This window comes from Geotrypetes seraphini, chromosome 16, assembly GCF_902459505.1.
Source record: "Geotrypetes seraphini chromosome 16, aGeoSer1.1, whole genome shotgun sequence".
Classification (NCBI taxonomy): domain Eukaryota; kingdom Metazoa; phylum Chordata; class Amphibia; order Gymnophiona; family Dermophiidae; genus Geotrypetes; species Geotrypetes seraphini.
Genome location: NC_047099.1, coordinates 21,797,694 through 21,814,167, shown reverse-complemented (window position 1 = coordinate 21,814,167; position 16,474 = coordinate 21,797,694). Strand labels below are relative to the sequence as shown.

General features: G+C 46.4%; 1 protein-coding gene across 1 annotated transcript in view; it reads left to right on the top strand.

The window, feature by feature from the left end:
- LOC117349765 (NXPE family member 3-like) overlaps positions 1 to 16,215 on the top strand; it is a 102,536-nt gene extending 86,321 nt beyond the window's left edge. Inside the window, exons 4-5 of the mRNA XM_033923356.1 lie at positions 528 to 740; positions 14,964 to 16,215. Of these exons, the coding sequence (XP_033779247.1) occupies positions 528 to 740; positions 14,964 to 15,496 (746 nt within the window). The 3' untranslated portion in view covers positions 15,497 to 16,215. The remainder of the gene's footprint in view (positions 1 to 527; positions 741 to 14,963) is intronic.
- The last annotated feature ends 259 nt before the right edge of the window (positions 16,216 to 16,474 follow it).

The following is a 16,474-nucleotide window of genomic DNA, read 5'->3' as shown; positions in this document are numbered from 1 at the left end:
ACCCATTCACTGTTCTCCCCCCTAAAGGAATTTTTCCCCTCTATCTCCCCCCCCCCACCACCATATCTACCTTCAATTTGTCCTAAAAGTTGTGACTCGCTACCGCTGCCCGGCAACAACTTTTAGGGCAAATTGAAAGTATAGGCGTGGGGGAGGGAGGATAGGAGAATGGTGAAATGGTTAAATGAAGGGGAACAGCAGCCCTTGTCTCATCCCCATTTTGGATGCTTAGCTAGATTATCCCTCGCCTCAGGCGGCAGATTACCTTGAGCCGCTCTTGGTGGGGGTGTTAGTAGGACACTGGAAAAAAATATATCGCAAAACTCGGTGATTATTTGGAAAAGTGATATAATTTGCTATTGAGATATTTAATAAATAGTGTTTAAAAAATAAAAATCCAGAAACTTTTTGACGATCCCTCATATGTACCATGACTGCAATGGTAAATTAATCCCAACAAATAAGGTAGCAAAACAGTGTGAAAAGTGATCCCCTGAACATTTCTTATTCAATTCTGCAATTCACAGATGAGCCGCTGCTACCTCTTTGCACGCCAGGGCTGCCGATGCCAGATCCATCTGGATTCTATTATAACGACACCTGGATATCTCGGGTCTGTTCCAGCAGAACGTTCCCCACACCGTCCAACGTCACCAAGTGCCTGAGTGGGAAAGTGGTGTATATGTTTGGAGACTCAACCCTGCGGCAGTGGTGGGAGTACCTTGAAAAATTTGTTCCCTGTAAGGCCGTGATTCCATCTCATTTCTCTCAGGAATAATATAGACCTCCTGAGATATGTCTGTGTGGAAAAATAGGATCCTTTAGGTCATGTCTGTGTCCAAATGTTCTGTGAGTCACTGCTCAGTTTACTGGTTATCCACCACATCTTTTATTTATTTATTTAGATTTTTATCCCGTCCTCCCAGTAGCTCAGAATGGTCTACAAGTGAACATACACAATGGAGAGTAATTAGACATATAGGATATACAATAGGTTTAAATGTTTGGACATACAAGACTGTGCAGTAGTTTAAATACAGGGAGTATACAGCAAATTAAGAGAAGAGTTTAAGTATAAGTAGTTTAGTTTAAGTACAAGTTATTTGAGTTTAGATACAATTTATCAGAGTACAGACTAAGAGAGGACTATACTGAATTTTAGGGAGAAGATAGACAGGAGAGAGAAGGGAGAGGTGGGGCTTAAGGGGGGAAGACTGAGGGTGACCTTTAGTTGAAGAGGAGGGTCTTTACCATTTTATGGAATGTCAATAATGAGTTTTGTCGTCTGAGTTGAGGGGGGAGTTGGTTCCAGAGATGTGGAATGAAGTGGCTGTAGGATTGTTTGCGGGCAGTTTCTGAGAGGAGGGACCTTCCGGGGAGGAATGCATAGGCGTATCTCTGATTTTGAGCGGAGGGTGCGAGTGGGGGTGTAGATGGGAAGCTTGGATTTTATGTAGGATTTTATGCATTCATCTACTGCACAGAGAAAATGGCATACAAAGATCAGGCTGTGTTTTTTCTATCCTTTCAAGATTTTTATAAAGGCATTTATTTGATAGAAACATGATGGCAGATAAAGGCCAAATGGCCCATCCAGTCTGTCCATCAGCAGTGACCATTATCTCTCCTCTCTCTTCGAGGCTTTCTTAAATTCATACAGTCTCTGGTCGACAAGTCAATGAAGCCGTCTGCACAATGCGCAGCGGCAGCAAAAAGGACGAACAGAATGCTAGGAATGATTAAGAAGGGGATCACGAACAGATCGGAGAGGGTTATCATACCACTGTACCGGGCTATACTTCACCTGGTATACTGCGTCCAGCACTGGTCGCCATACATGAAGAAGGACATGGTAATACTCGAAAGGATCCAGAGAAGAGTGACTAAAATGGTTAAGGGGTTGGAGGAGTTGCCGTACAGTGAGAGATTAGAGAAGCTGGGCCTGTTCTCCCTTGAAAAGAGGAGACTGAGAGGGGACATGATCGAAACATTCAAGATAATGAAGGGAATAGACTAAGTGGATAAAGACAGGTTGTTCACCCTCTCCAAGGTAGAGAGAACGAGAGGGCACTCTCTGAAGTTAACGTAAGGAAGTTCTGCTTCACCCAGAGAGTGGTGGAGAACTGGAATGCTCTCCCGGAGTCTGTTATAAGGGATTCAAGCCAAGGTTGGACAATTCCTGCTGAACTGGAACGAACGCAGGTAGGGCTGGTCTCGGTTAGGGCACAAGTCTTCGACCTGGGGGCTGCCGCGTGGGCGGACTGCTGGGCGCGATGGACAACTGGTCTGACCCAGCAGCGGCAATTCTTATGTTCTTATGTTCCACCACCTCTTCCAGGAGACTGTTCCACGATTTTACCACCCTTTCTGTAAAAAAGTATTTCCTTAGATTACTCCTATCACCTCTTAACTTCATCCTATGCCCTCTCATTCCAGAGCTTCCTTTCAAATGAAACTCAACTCATGCGCATTTACATCATGTAGGTATTTGAAAGTCTCTTATCATATTTCCCCTCTCCCTATTGGCTAAGGCTCTTAACATTTGCATCTCCTCTTCCTATAGGCTAAGGCTCTGTGCACCTGCATTGTGAGGTCATAGAGCTGCCCATCTGCAGTAACCATTATCTCTTTCTCTCTCCGAGAGAGCCCACGTGCCGATCCCAGGCCCTCTTGAATTCAGACACAGTTCCACGCATCTACAACCCTTTCTGTAAAAAAGTATTTCCTTAGATTACTCCTGAGCCTATCACCACTTACCTTCATCCTATGCCCTCTCATTCCGGAGCTTCCTTTCAAGTGAAACTCAATTAATGCGCATTTACATCATGTAGGTATTTAAACGTCTCTGTCATATCTCCCCTCTCCCTATTGGCTAAGGCTCTTAACATTTGCATCTCCTCTTCCTATAGGCTAAGGCTCTGTGCACCTGCATTGTGAGGTCATAGAGCTGCCCATCTGCAGTAACCATTATCTCTTTCTCTCTCCGAGAGAGCCCACGTGCCGATCCCAGGCCCTCTTGAATTCAGACACAGTTCCACGCATCTACAACCCTTTCTGTAAAAAAGTATTTCCTTAGATTACTCCTGAGCCTATCACCACTTACCTTCATCCTATGCCCTCTCATTCCGGAGCTTCCTTTCAAGTGAAACTCAATTAATGCGCATTTACATCACGTAGGTATTTAAACGTCTCTGTCATATCTCCCCTCTCCCGCCTTTCCTCCAAAGTATAAAGATTGAGACCTTTAAGTCTGACCCCATACGCCTTATGACGAAGACCAGTAACCATTTTAGTAGCCGACTCCATCCTTTTTATATCTTCAGCCATTACTGCGTCTGGATTAACTCTGGTTATGGTGAAAGATGAGCTAAATGCAAAAACACACATACACCCAGGTTTGACTATCCTTTCTGGCAGAACTTTCTCTGAAATACAGTTTTATCATCCTCGGGTAGATTCTCATTGGTAAGGAGGGCATATAGCTTTTCCATTTCATTTTATGCACATTTTCAGTGAGCTGCTGTACAACGTGAAACAGACAATTTAAACAGCCACAGTTATGCTTTTAAGTGCCCAAATCTATTTGTTAATATAACACTTATGTGGTCAGTTTCTGCTGCGAAGGGTATCAGCAGTGGTGTAAGAAGGTGGGGGAGGGGGCGCATGCGCTGGCAAAGATTTAAAGAGGTACAAGGGGTGGGGAAAGAGGGTGTGATAGTGGCATTGGGGCACAGAAGGAAAAGGGGGTAGAGAAGAGGGCACGGAAGGTTTGGCATGGAAGGAGTGATGGGGATAGAGAGTTAGGCACAGGGGACATCTCCACCCAGGACGCTTCCTACCCTGGCTATGCCACTGGGTGTCGATATATTAATCAGTGGCGTAATAAAGGGGGTGGGGGCAGTCCACCCTGGGTGCGGTCTTGGACACAAGGGTGGAGGGGAAGGAGAAATGGTACATGGGGAGAGAGGGAGAAATGGACATATGGGTGGAGGGGAAGGAGAGATGGTGCACGGGGGAGAGGGAGAAATGGACTTAAGGGTGGATGGGAAGGAGAGATGGTGCAGGGGGAGAGAGGGAGAAATGGACGTATGGATGGAGGGGAAGGAAAGATGGTGCATGGGGGAAAGGGAGAAATGGACTTAAGGGTGGATGGGAAGGAGAGATGGTGCAGGGGGAGAGAGGGAGAAATGGACGTATGGATGGAGGGGAAGGAAAGATGGTGCATGGGGGGAGAGGGAGAAATGGGCATAAGGGTGGAGGAGAAGGAGAGATGGTGCATGGAGAGAGAGGGAGAAATGGGCATATGGGTGGAGGGGAAGGAGAGATGGTGCACGGGGGAAAAGGAGAAATGGACATAAGGGTGGAGGAGGGAGAGATGGTGCATGGGAAGAGAGAAAGAAATAGACATGGAGGAGGAGGAGGGAGAGAAGATGCATGGGGAGAGAGGAAGAGAGATTTTGGACCTAGGGAACAAGGGAAGAAGAGAGAGGGAGACTGTGACATGTTGGACATTGGGGTGTATGAGAGGAAGGAAGAGATAGCAAGTAGAGAGAAGAGAAAGAGGGATATGTTGCATCCCAGAGCAGAAGGGAATGATGAATAGATGCAGGACAATGGGAGTGAGGGATGGGAGAGGGCAGGAGGTAAGAAAGAAGGGAGAGGATGATGTCAAGTTAGGAGGGCAGAGAAGGGAGGAAGAGGGAGCAGATGTTGGGCTAGAAGGATAGTGCCCAGTCACCGGCACTATTTGAGCAGCTGATTCTTATTTGCTCTGAATTCAAGAGGCCTGGGATAGGCACGTGGGATCTCTCGGAGAGATAAAGAGATAATGGTTACTGCACATGGGCAGATTAGATGGGCCATTTGGCCTTTATCTGCCATCATGTTACAATGTTTCTATACCCATAACGTTCTATGACCTCACAATGCAGGTGTAAAGAGCCTTGGCCTATAGGAAGAGGAGATGCAAATGTTTAAGAGCCTTAGCCAATAGGAAGATGAGGAGATAGTGGATATTGCGGATGGGCCGACTAGATGGGCCATTTGGCCTTTATCTGCCATCATGTTTCCATGTTTCTAAATGCTGGCTGCGTTGAATCGGATTCTTTTGGACTGTCTGCCATTAAGCTAAAGTTAAGCTACAAACAAGACATCTAAAGAGAAGTGTTCTCTACTATACCAGATGGTTTTGTTTAAAGTTTTTGGACTATGGATTTCACAAATTTTTTTTTTTTTTCTGAAAGGGTACATTAAGTAAATGTTTGTTGCCATTAAACACTGGTGTTTGACTAGAAAATCCTATATAATAAAAGACTAAGCGCACATGCGCACTTAGGATTTCGTGTTCCCTGCCGCTGTGATGTGTGATCCGTGGCCGCCAATCCGGCAGCAGGGAACATTCTGGCTACTCCCCTCCTCCCGCCCTCACTCACAATGGAAGCCAGGCAAGCTCTCTCCCTGCCCGCGTCCTCAGCAGGGAACACACCTCCCGCTCTAACTCGCTGCTGCCGCTGCCACTGCCACTGCTGCAGATCCTCCTGTAAAGAGCAGCCTGCGATGGTGGCCGGCTTTAGTGAACCTCACAGGCCACTCTCCAACCTTGGTAGCACGTTCCCTCTGACGCATGGGATCGCGTCAGAGGGAACGTGCTACCGAGTTGGAGAGTGGCCTGCGAGGTTCGCTAAAGCCAGCCACCATTGCAGGCTGCTCTTTACAGGAGGATCAGCCACCACGGGGATCGTGAGAGGAGCCGCCGGTACTTTGAAACTTGAAAAAAAACCTTCAGCCGCAGCAGGCCAGCCCGCGGGAAGGGAAGGGGGAGGGGCCGAACGGAGCAGGCCAGATCGCGTTAAGAGAAGGGAGGGGCCGAACGGAGCAGGACAGCTCACGGTAAGAGAAAGAAATGGGGGTGGGGGAAAATGCTGCTACTGCTTCAGCAGGGACCTGGAGGGGAAGGGAAATACCGCTGCTACTTCTGCAAAGGAAAGTGGGGGGGATAGAAGGGAATGAGGGGGTGGGGGAAAATGCTGCTACTACTTCACAGGGATCTGGAGGGGAAGGGAAATATCGCTGCTGCTTCTGCAAAGGAAAGTGGGGGGGGGAGAGAAGGGAAAGGGGGGTGGGGGAAAATACTGCTACTACTTCACAGGGACCTGGAGGGGAAGGGAAATACCGCTGCTGCTTCTGCAAAGGAAAGTGGGGGGGGGGGGGGGGGAGAGACAGAAAGAAATACAGACAGACAAAGGAGGCCAGAGGGAGAGACAGACAGAAATAAAGACAGACAGCGGACCAGAGAGACAGACAGAAAGACAGACAGACAAAGGGTGCCAGGGAGAGAGAGAGAAAAATAGCAGGAGGGAGAGAGACAGAAAGAAAGGAAGAAAGAGACAGGAGCAGGGAGAGAGACATAAATAAAGAAAGACAGACAAGCATATATTCTAGCACCCGTTAATGTAACGGGCTTAAACACTAGTAAAATATAAAAACAGGGAGAATTTTCAGCCAGTGACTGATAAGGGGAAACCATCTTCATGTCATTCTTTAAGGAAAGAGGGAAGAATCAGAGTATGAATGGCCACAACCACCGACCCGCAAGCTTTGCTTTGAAGAATGCTGGTGTAGAAGGACTGAGATTGAGATAGACACTAAAGAATGACAGTCTCTGGTATCCAGAGCAGATATTGTGATGTCATAATGCCTCATTCCACCAGTGCCTAAGAACCAATCACATCAGTGATGTCACAATGGCTTCATTATCGTTGGCTCACATAAGAATCAGAGTATGAATGGCCACAACCACTGACCCGCAAGCTTTACTTTGAATAATGCTGGTGTAGAAGGACAGAGGATGAAATAGACACTAGAAAATGACATGGGTTTATTTCCCGCGGTTATCCGCAGGGATGGGAACGGTGATGAATTTTGTCACCGTGTCATTCTCTATATGGCTCTTTGCTTTAAAAAGGTTGCTAACCCCTGCTCTAGTCAGGTCTTTTCTCATACGACTTTTGGCATAAACTACATACCATTTTTGTCACTTTCCTCTGAACTGCTTCAAATCGTTTTATGGCCTCTACTGCTGATTATCCCCTCAGAAAGCCCAACTAAAAAGTGTGCAACATAGAGGTGGAACCCCCAGGTTATGTGAATGTCGGCAATATTCAGTGCTGTCATCCACATAGCTAAGCAGCCTGATTTAGGATACCTCAAAAGCATAACAACCCAACCCCAACCACCCCAACCCCTCAACTATGCTCCCTTACCCTCTCCTAGCTCACAAATCCCCCTAATCCCCCCAATGTATAGGTAGATCCCTTGGGCCTACCTTTGTCCCTGATGGTCCAGCAGGGGTCGGTGGAGGCATAGCCCCCTCACTCCTGCCCCTTGTACTTTCCTGTTATATCGCGAGCTGCTGCAAGAGGTCACGGCAGCCATTTTGATGAACTGTCGCAAGGGGCAGAAGCGCTTCTGCTCCCATCAACCCCTGCTAGACCACCAGGGACAAAGAAAGGCCCAGGGGGGCCTACCTACATATTAGGGGGATTGAGGGGGGTTGTAAGCCTGGGAGGGGGGCCTACCTACACATGGGGGAGCCTACCTACACATGGGGGAGGCCTTCCAGCGGGGTTGTCACAGGCTGGGGGAGGAAGAAATGGTCAGGGAAGTCAGGAAAGGGGGTTTGGAGCAGGGTTTGCTTTTTTATGCAGGCCTGGCCCAATATTCAGCCGGGGCCGTATAACTCTTATGCGGTCCTGGTTCAATATCATCCGGGACTGCATAAGGTCTGGAAGGCCAGCCTGTCCCAAAAATCCCACAGTATTCAGTGTCAGTGTCTGGACATAGTCTGACGCTGAATATCAGGGGATAATGTAGCCAGCAATGATCAGTGTTTTAAGAAAGCGCTGACTGAAGCTGGCCCAAATATTGGGGGAATACACCTCCGACACTTTCACCCCAAGGTCTCTCTCTCTGTCTGTGCATATCAATCTCTCACCTCCCTAAGAACTGGCTCCCTGGGATTTCTCCTCCCCACTTACATCATTCTGCACTTCACATTACAATTCAACTGCAAAACACAATTTTTGCAGATCACTTTGCATGTTGTCCACTCCCTCAGGGGTATCCATTCTGTTACAAATCTGGACGTCATCCTCAAAAAGGCAAACTTTACCTTCTAACCTTAAAGCAATGTTGCCCACAAATATATTGAATAGATTCAGCTCCATTTCTTGAGGCACTTCATTGCTCTTCTTTTTCCCTTCCAGTGAATTCCATTAACGACCACTCTGTGAAGTCCACCGGTCAACCAATTTCTAGTCCCATTTACCATTCTGAAGCCTAACCAGTTTATTTATGAGCCTTCAATGAGAAACTGTGTCAGACTTTGGTGAAATCCAAATAGACTATATCAAATGAGTTTCAAGTTTATTAAGTTTTTATATACCGCCTATCAAGTGGTTTTACAATCAGGTACTCAAGTATTTTTCCTATCTGTCCCGGTGGGCTCACAATCTGTCTAATGTATCTGGGCTACGGAGAACTGAGTGACTTGCCCAGGGTCACAAGGAGCAGTGTGGGGTTTGAACCAATGACCCCAGGGTGCTGGGGCTGTAGCTCCAACCAATCCGCCACACATTCCTTGATCCAGTTCTCTAGCCACTCAATACAAAAAATCAATCCTCAGGGTTCGGTGCTGGGGCCAATCCTGTTCAATATGTTTGTGAGTGACATTGCTGAAGGGTTAGAAGGAAAAGTGTGCCTTTTTGCAGATGATACCAAGATTTGTAACAGAGTAGACACCGAAGAGGGAGTGGAAAATATGAAAAAGGATCTGCAAAAGTTAGTGGAATGGTCTAATGCCTGGCAACTAAAATTCAATGCAAAGAAATGCAGAGTAATGCATTTGGGGATTAATAATAGGAAGGAACCGTATATGCTGGGAGGAGAGAAGCTGATATGCACGGACGGGGAGAGGGACCTTGGGGTTATAGTGTCCGATGATCTAAAGGCGAAAAAGCAGTGTGACAAGGCAGTGGCTGCTGCCAGAAGGATGCTGGGCTGTATAAAGAGAGGCGTAGTCAGTAGAAAGAAGAAGGTGTTGATGCCCCTGTACAGATCATTGGTGAGGCCCCACTTGGAGTATTGTGTTCAGTTTTGGAGACCGTATCTGGCGAAAGACGTAAGAAGACTTGAGGCGGTCCAGAGGAGGGCGACGAAAATGATAGGAGGCTTGCGCCAGAAGACGTATGAGGAGAGACTGGAAGCCCTGAATATGTATACCCTAGAGGAAAGGAGAGACAGGGGAGATATGATTCAGACGTTCAAATACTTAAAGGGTATTAACGTAGAACAAAATCTTTTCCAGAGAAAGGAAAATGGTAAAACCAGAGGACATAATTTGAGGTTGAGGGGTGATAGATTCAGGGGCAATGTTAGGAAATTCTACTTTACGGAGAGGGTGGTGGATGCCTGGAATGCGCTCCCGAGAGAGGTGGTGGAGAGTAAAACTGTGACTGAGTTCAAAGAAGCGTGGGATGAACACAGAAGATTTAGAATCAGAAAATAATATTAAAGATTGAACTAGGCCAGTTACTGGGCAGACTTGTACGGTCTGCGTCTATGTATGGCCGTTTGGAGGAGGATGGGCAGGGGAGGGCTTCAATGGCTGGGAGGGTGTAGATGGGCTGGAGTAAGTCTTAACAGAGATTTCGGCAGTTGGAACCCAAGCACAGTACCGGGTAAAGCTTTGGATTCTTGCCCAGAAATAGCTAAGAAGAAAAAAAAAACTAAAAAAAAAAAAAAAAAAATTTTTTTAAATGAATCAGGTTGGGCAGACTGGATGGACCATTCGGGTCTTTATCTGCCGTCATCTACTATGTTACTATGAAGGCAGACCGCCTACACTGTAGGCGTTTGTCACAGTTGAGGGAGATGCGTTGGGACACTTAAGCTTGCCCAAGGCTGGGCGTAGTTTGGCACGTAAGTGGCCTTGGGCGAGCCTAAGTAGCCCTTGGCGTCTCCATAGCCATGACAAATACCTGAAATGTAGGTAAGCATATGCTGGCCTACTTTTCAAATAGACACTGCCGTTGAGCTGATCGTGGCAAGGGAATCCCCTGGCTGCGATCAGCTGATCATCTGAATGGCTGCAGCAGGGAACTCCCCTTGAAGTACCCTGGCATTAAGGATGCCCACTCCCTCCTGCTGCTACTCCCTGGAACTTCCCACTACTCCCACCAACCAGTGACACCCCCCTCCAGACCCCCCCAAACCTGAAGACCCCCTGGCACCCCCAAACCTGTAGATACCCCAGCCCCCCTAAGTCCCCACACACCCCTCCATACCTTTCCAGAAGAAAGTCCAGTCAGAGGGTTGCTTTCACCCTCCAGCCGGCAGGCCCGCCATTCCAAAATGGCAGGCCTTCCCCTTCCTGATGCATTTTGGGATGCACTGGGGAGGAGCCTAAGGCCCTGATTGGTTCAGAGAATCAAGGCAGTTAGGTGGGTTTAGGTATCTGTCCGTTAGGGCAGATGCAAATTTGTATAGGAAATTGGTCTGCGATTCTCAGCCACTTCTTAGGCGGCTGCTGAGTCCGGCATTCTATACGGATACTTAAATTAGACTTAGGTGCTGGCAGGCATCAAAATCTTAGGCGCCCCCTATTTTTGCTAGGGTTTTCAAGGCCTAAATACTGGCACCTAAGTTCAATTTAGGCACCTAGGTGCAAATCACACCCAAGACCCATCCCTAACCATACCCTCTTTCTAGTAGGCACCTTGAGCTAGACGCCTACTAAGTTAGGCACCTACAACCCAATTAATTTAAATTTTTGCCAGTTAAGTGCTCACTGTCCACTAATAGCACTGACTAAGCTAATTAAAAATTATATTAGGTGCCTAGATTGGCTAGGCACACGGATCTAGGCGCCCAACTTCAGGCACCCTTTATAGAATCTGTGTCTTAATTCCTAAAGTTAGAAGTCTAGTTCTTTTTTTAACTCCACCTTTTACAAAACTAAAGCGTGGTTTTTAGCGCCGGCTGTGGCAGTTGCACCTCTGACACTCATAGTACCGCTGCGCCTGGCACTAAAAACCACGCTACAGTTTTGTAAAAAAATAAAATAAAAAAGGGGGGGGGGGGAAGTGAGAAAGCATAAGTAGTAAAAGCACTTTTCATTTAATTGTTAAGTTTCAGAGTGATTACAATATTTTAAGTTATTTAGCGGTTCAGAAGAGGGCGACGAAAATGATAGGCCTGCGCCAGAAGTCGTATGAGGAGAGACTGGAAGCCCTGAATATGTATACCCTAGAGCGGGGCTGCCCGGGTCCGGTCCTTGAGGTCTACTGGCGGGCCGGGTTTTCGGGATGTCCACAGTGAATATGCATGGGAGAGAGATTTGCATACCAAGAAGGCAGTGCAGGCAGATCTCTCTCATGCATATTCATTGTGGATGTCCTGGGGGCCTGGCCTGCCAGTGGATCTCGAGGGCCGGACTTGGGCAGCCCTGCCCTAGAGGAAAGGAGGGACAGAGGAGATATGATTCAGACGTTCAAATACTTGAAGGGTATTAACATAGAACAAAATCTTTTCCAGAGAAAGGAAAATGGTAAAACCAGAGGACATAATTTGAGGTTGAGGAGTGGTAGATTCAAGAGCAATGTTAGGAAATTCTACTTTACGGAGAGGATGGTGGATGCCTGGAATGCGCTCCTGAGAGAGGTGGTGGAGAGGAAAATGGTGACTGAGTTCAAAGAAGCGTGGGATAAACACAGAGGATCTAGAATCAGAAAATAATATTAAATATTGAACTAAGGCCAGTACTGGGCAGACTTGCACGGTTTGTGTCTGTATATGACCGTTTGGGGGAGGATGGGCTGGAGAGGGCTTTAATGACTGGGAGGGTGTAGATGGGCTGGAGTAGGTTTTGACAGAGATTTCGGCAGTTGGAACCCAAGCACAGTACCGGGTAGAGCTTTGGATTCTTGCCCAGAAATAGCTAAAAAGAAAAAATTTAAAAATTTAAATTGAATCAGGTTGGGCAGACTGGATGGACCATTCGGGTCTTTATCTGCCGTCTTCTACTATGTTACTATGTTTGGCAGGATTTTCCTTTTGTAAAAATCCATGTTGCCTCTGATCTTGTAACCCATTAGATTCCATGAAATCCACTATCCTTTCTTTCAGCAGTGCTTCCATTACTTTTCCAACCACTGGAAAACTTACTGGTCTGTAGTTTCCCACTTCTTCCCTGTCTCCACTTTCTCCAATCCTAAGGAAGCTCTCCCATCTCCAAAGATTTATTAAACTTGGAAACTTCTAATCCCCAAAAAAAATGAGAGACAGTGAAGGAGAAAAGAGATACAGAAGAAGGAGATGTATGAAGTGTTTCCCCAATGATAAGAGGGCGGTTTGAAAAGTTAAAGAAATATTTTTTAAAATTTGACAAAACCTATTTTTCAGATGGGATAGAAAACCTGGACTCTCACAGGCCACAAAGAACATAAGCATTGCCTCTGCCGGGTCAGGCCAGGGGTCCATCATGCCCAGCAGTCCGCTCCCGCGGCGGCCCCCCCAGGTCCATGACCTGTATGTGATCTTTTACCTAAACCTTTCATTCCCTAATCATTTATTATTCTGTATAGTAACCCTCTATCTATACCCTTCAATCCCCTTCTCCTTCAGGAAATCATCCAATCCCCTTTTGAAGCCCAATATCGTACTCTATCCTACCTCCTCCTCTGGAACCACATTCCAGGTGTCGACCACCCTCTGCGTGAAGAAGAACTTCCTAGCATTTGTTCTGAATCCGTCTCCTTTCAATTTTTCTGAGTACCCTTTTGTTTTCCCCGCTAGTCTGAAGAATCTGTCCCTCTCCACCTTCTCTATGCCTTTCATGATCTTATAAGTCTCTGTCATGTCCCCTCTAAGTCTCCGTTTTTCCAGGGAAAAGAGCCCTAGCTTCTCTAGCCTTTCAGCATATGAAAGGTTTTCCATGCCTTTTATCATCCTTGTTGCTCTTTTCTGGACCCTCTTGAGCATCGCCATATCCTTCTTAAGGTATGGCGACCAGTATTGGACGCAGTACTCCAGATGCGGGCGCACCATCGCCCGATACAGTGGCAGGATAACTTCCTTCATTCTGGTAGTGATACCTTTTTTGATAATGCCCAACATTCTGTTTGCCTTCTTTGTGGCCGCTGCGCAAAGGAGACTATGTTGAGAAATATAGATTTCTTTTTTACTAAACTTTTCAAACCACCCTCATATATGACCTCAGGGTAGAAAGATTACTTCAAAGCAGTATACCATACCCCCGCAATATTCAGCCAGTGGCAGTCAGTGTTTTCAAAGGCACTGGCTGAATTTGACTGAGATATTTGATGTCAGGCCTAATCCAGGTGGCCACAAAACCTCCACATGTTCCTTCTGAGCTTGGACAGAAACAATGCTTTCTGCTTCTGTTATCCCAAAGCTTTTTCTTAAAATACGTAGCCTGCATGGACACATCACAGAACTGACTTCTGACTCATTGTGAAAGGCTGGCTGCAAGAAGCCCTTCACAGAGTAAATAGCGACCATACAACACCCTGTTACAGTTCTCAAATTCAAGTGGTTTATTTTATCAAAGAAATGCAGTCAAGTACAGAAGGCAATAAAATAAGGTTAGTAATTCAATAGGTCATCACAGGGGAGGAAGTTCTTATGCTTGTAGCTAGCATACAAGGCGCAGAATGTTTCTCTCTAACCCTACACTCTTCCACAGGATTCTTTTATCTACTCTGTCTGCCGTAACACAGGATAGCACACGGATTCTTAGGGTGTGCCAGGTGACCCTAGAGAACCAATCAAATTTAGCCTAGCAGGGGCTTTTTTCATGCAGTGGAATAATGAATAATGATCTTGTACAAGGTCCTCGGTTGACCGCAAGACGGGCCAAAGATGATAAGAGCCATAAAGCACAGTTCACACCCATGATGAGAAACCAGCTCTCCTCCACATTCACATGGCAACGGACATCCAGAGATAATGAATGTCCTTGCCTATACGCACACAGATCTTGTAAACACATCCAGAATGCTTCAGGGTAGCAAAGATGGTTATTGGCCTAACACGGCTCTAGTTTCCTGTCTCTAACTTCCTCTATCTATATTACTAAATTAGGTATGTTATGTACTCATTACTTTAGTGTTTTGCAACATGGTACTATACTTTTTGCAACCTATTCTTTATATTTTATATACTATTCTACAGATCAGCAGCTTAGTTGCACACATAACTTTATACCTTAACCTTGACCATTTCCCTATCTTATTTGTGCATATATGGGGTTGCCAGATTTTCCAATCCCCTAGACCCACCCCCCAGGCCCACCCATCCCCGCCCTGTAATGCCCTAGCCCCGCCCCCTGCTCCCTGCCCGACACGATTTGAGGAGGCTTTTCAAAACCCGGACAAAGTGCCAGATTTTGAAAAGCTGTCCGGGGAAATCCGGATGTCTGGTAAACCTATGCATATAATACTTCTATCTTAGAACATTTCATCCTACTTCTATTTATTGAGTCATTATTTTTACATTTACAAAGAAACTACGGGGATGACAATTAAGCAAATGTGCTTTTACTGGACATCCTCTGTTCATGGTTTACATCCGTTACTCCCTGCAGGTCAAATTCCTCTTTGTCAGTTTCAACATGTTCCAGCCTCAGCCAGTTTGTATCTGACCTTGCTGTTTGAGTCTCATTGTCAGTGTCTCTCTTGTTAGTTTTTTTCTGCATGAAGCCAGATCACACCCTTTTCCTGCACTTTAGGCTGTACACAATATCTCATATTGATCAAGGCCACTAGTCAAGTGACCACCTGGGCCACCTTGCTCAATTGCTCAGGCCTCGGCCTACTCACACTAACAAGTCATCATGCTCTAAGACTGTACTACTGACGGTAACACCGGGTAACTTTCTTTTACAGCTCTAAAGACGATTGATTTACATGTGCCGCATGAGATGGGCCCTATACTGGCCACAGACGCAGAAAACAACTACCTAATTCAGTGGAGGGGGCATGGAAAGCCATTGAGGATGACCAAGATCAGAGTGGCAGACCTCCACTACATGGCAAATGACATTAATGGGATAGGTGGGGGACCTCAAGTGGTGATTGTCTTCAACATCTGGGCCCATTTTACCTACTTGCCTGTGGACATGTACATCCAGCGGGTGCAGAGCATCCGAAGGGCGGTGGTGGATCTCTTGTACAGGAGCCCTCAGACCACTGTTATCATCAAGTCAGCAAACACGGGATACAAATATTTGGACGTCAATGACTGGATCAGCTTGCAGCTGGACATCATCTTAAGAAGGATGTTCTCAGGGATCCCAGTGGCCATTGTTGATGCATGGCAGATGACATCCTGTCATTACTTTCCGAAAATCATCCACCCCTGGAAGAAAATTATTCAGAATGAAGTAGACATTCTTCTCTCTTTTATCTGTCCCTCCTAAGTCAGGCACCTGAGAGCATGCCCTGTGCTTTCTTCTTGATAAATTATTTCAAGCAATCCAAAGAGAGGCCAGAGAATCCCTGCAAGTTAGACAATATTATTGCAGTACAGTGATGAATGTAATGTTTTCTTTGGATAGGATTATCATATGGCTCCAGAAAAAGGAGGATGGATTGAGACATCCGTGTTTTACTTCCATTACTTTCAGTGGAAGCAACATGTAGATGTCTCTGTCCTCTTTACTTTTATTGCTTTCAATAGAAGTAAATCCCGGATGTCTCAATCCATCCTCCTTTATCTGCAGCCATAGGGTAACCCTATTTTTGGACAGCAGAAAGTAGGAATGATACCCCACCTCATCCAGTGCAATCATTTCTAGGGGTGGATTGTCCTATGGGAGACTCAGGGATCTCCTAGTGGACCACTGAGAAAAACAAACAGTGGCAGTATGTTCCCTCTGAATCCTAATCTCTCCACTTAAAGTTTCAAGGGTTTGCAGGCCAGCGTTTTAGGAATAGCTGCCAGCCCATGAGCCTCTGCACTTTTTAGAGGGCAGACTCAAGGGAGGGAGGCAAAGGGATGCACTGCAGCTAACATTTATAGCATGGGTGGAGGAAAAGGGGCCTGAGGCCAAGATCTTGAAAAGTAGTTTCTGGAGCCTGGCCTAATCAAAGCTGCAGAATCAAGCGTAGATATGTAGAAGGAGGGATGAAGAGAGAGCAGGCACTAGGACAAGACCTAAAGCCCAGGCCATGTTTTGGCCACAGTCTGTCCCAATAATTACTCTGCAGTGAGGTTATCAGATGCAGTGGGAGGGATCTAAGGCCCTGATTGGCTCAAAATTATTTTGAACCAATCAGGGCCTTAGGCTCCTCCCACTTCATATCAAAGATGCATTGGGAGAGGGAAGGCCCATCATTCTGAGCATGTGGCCCGACAGGCAGAAGGGAGTAGGTTTCCCTCCTGGTGATTTGTCATC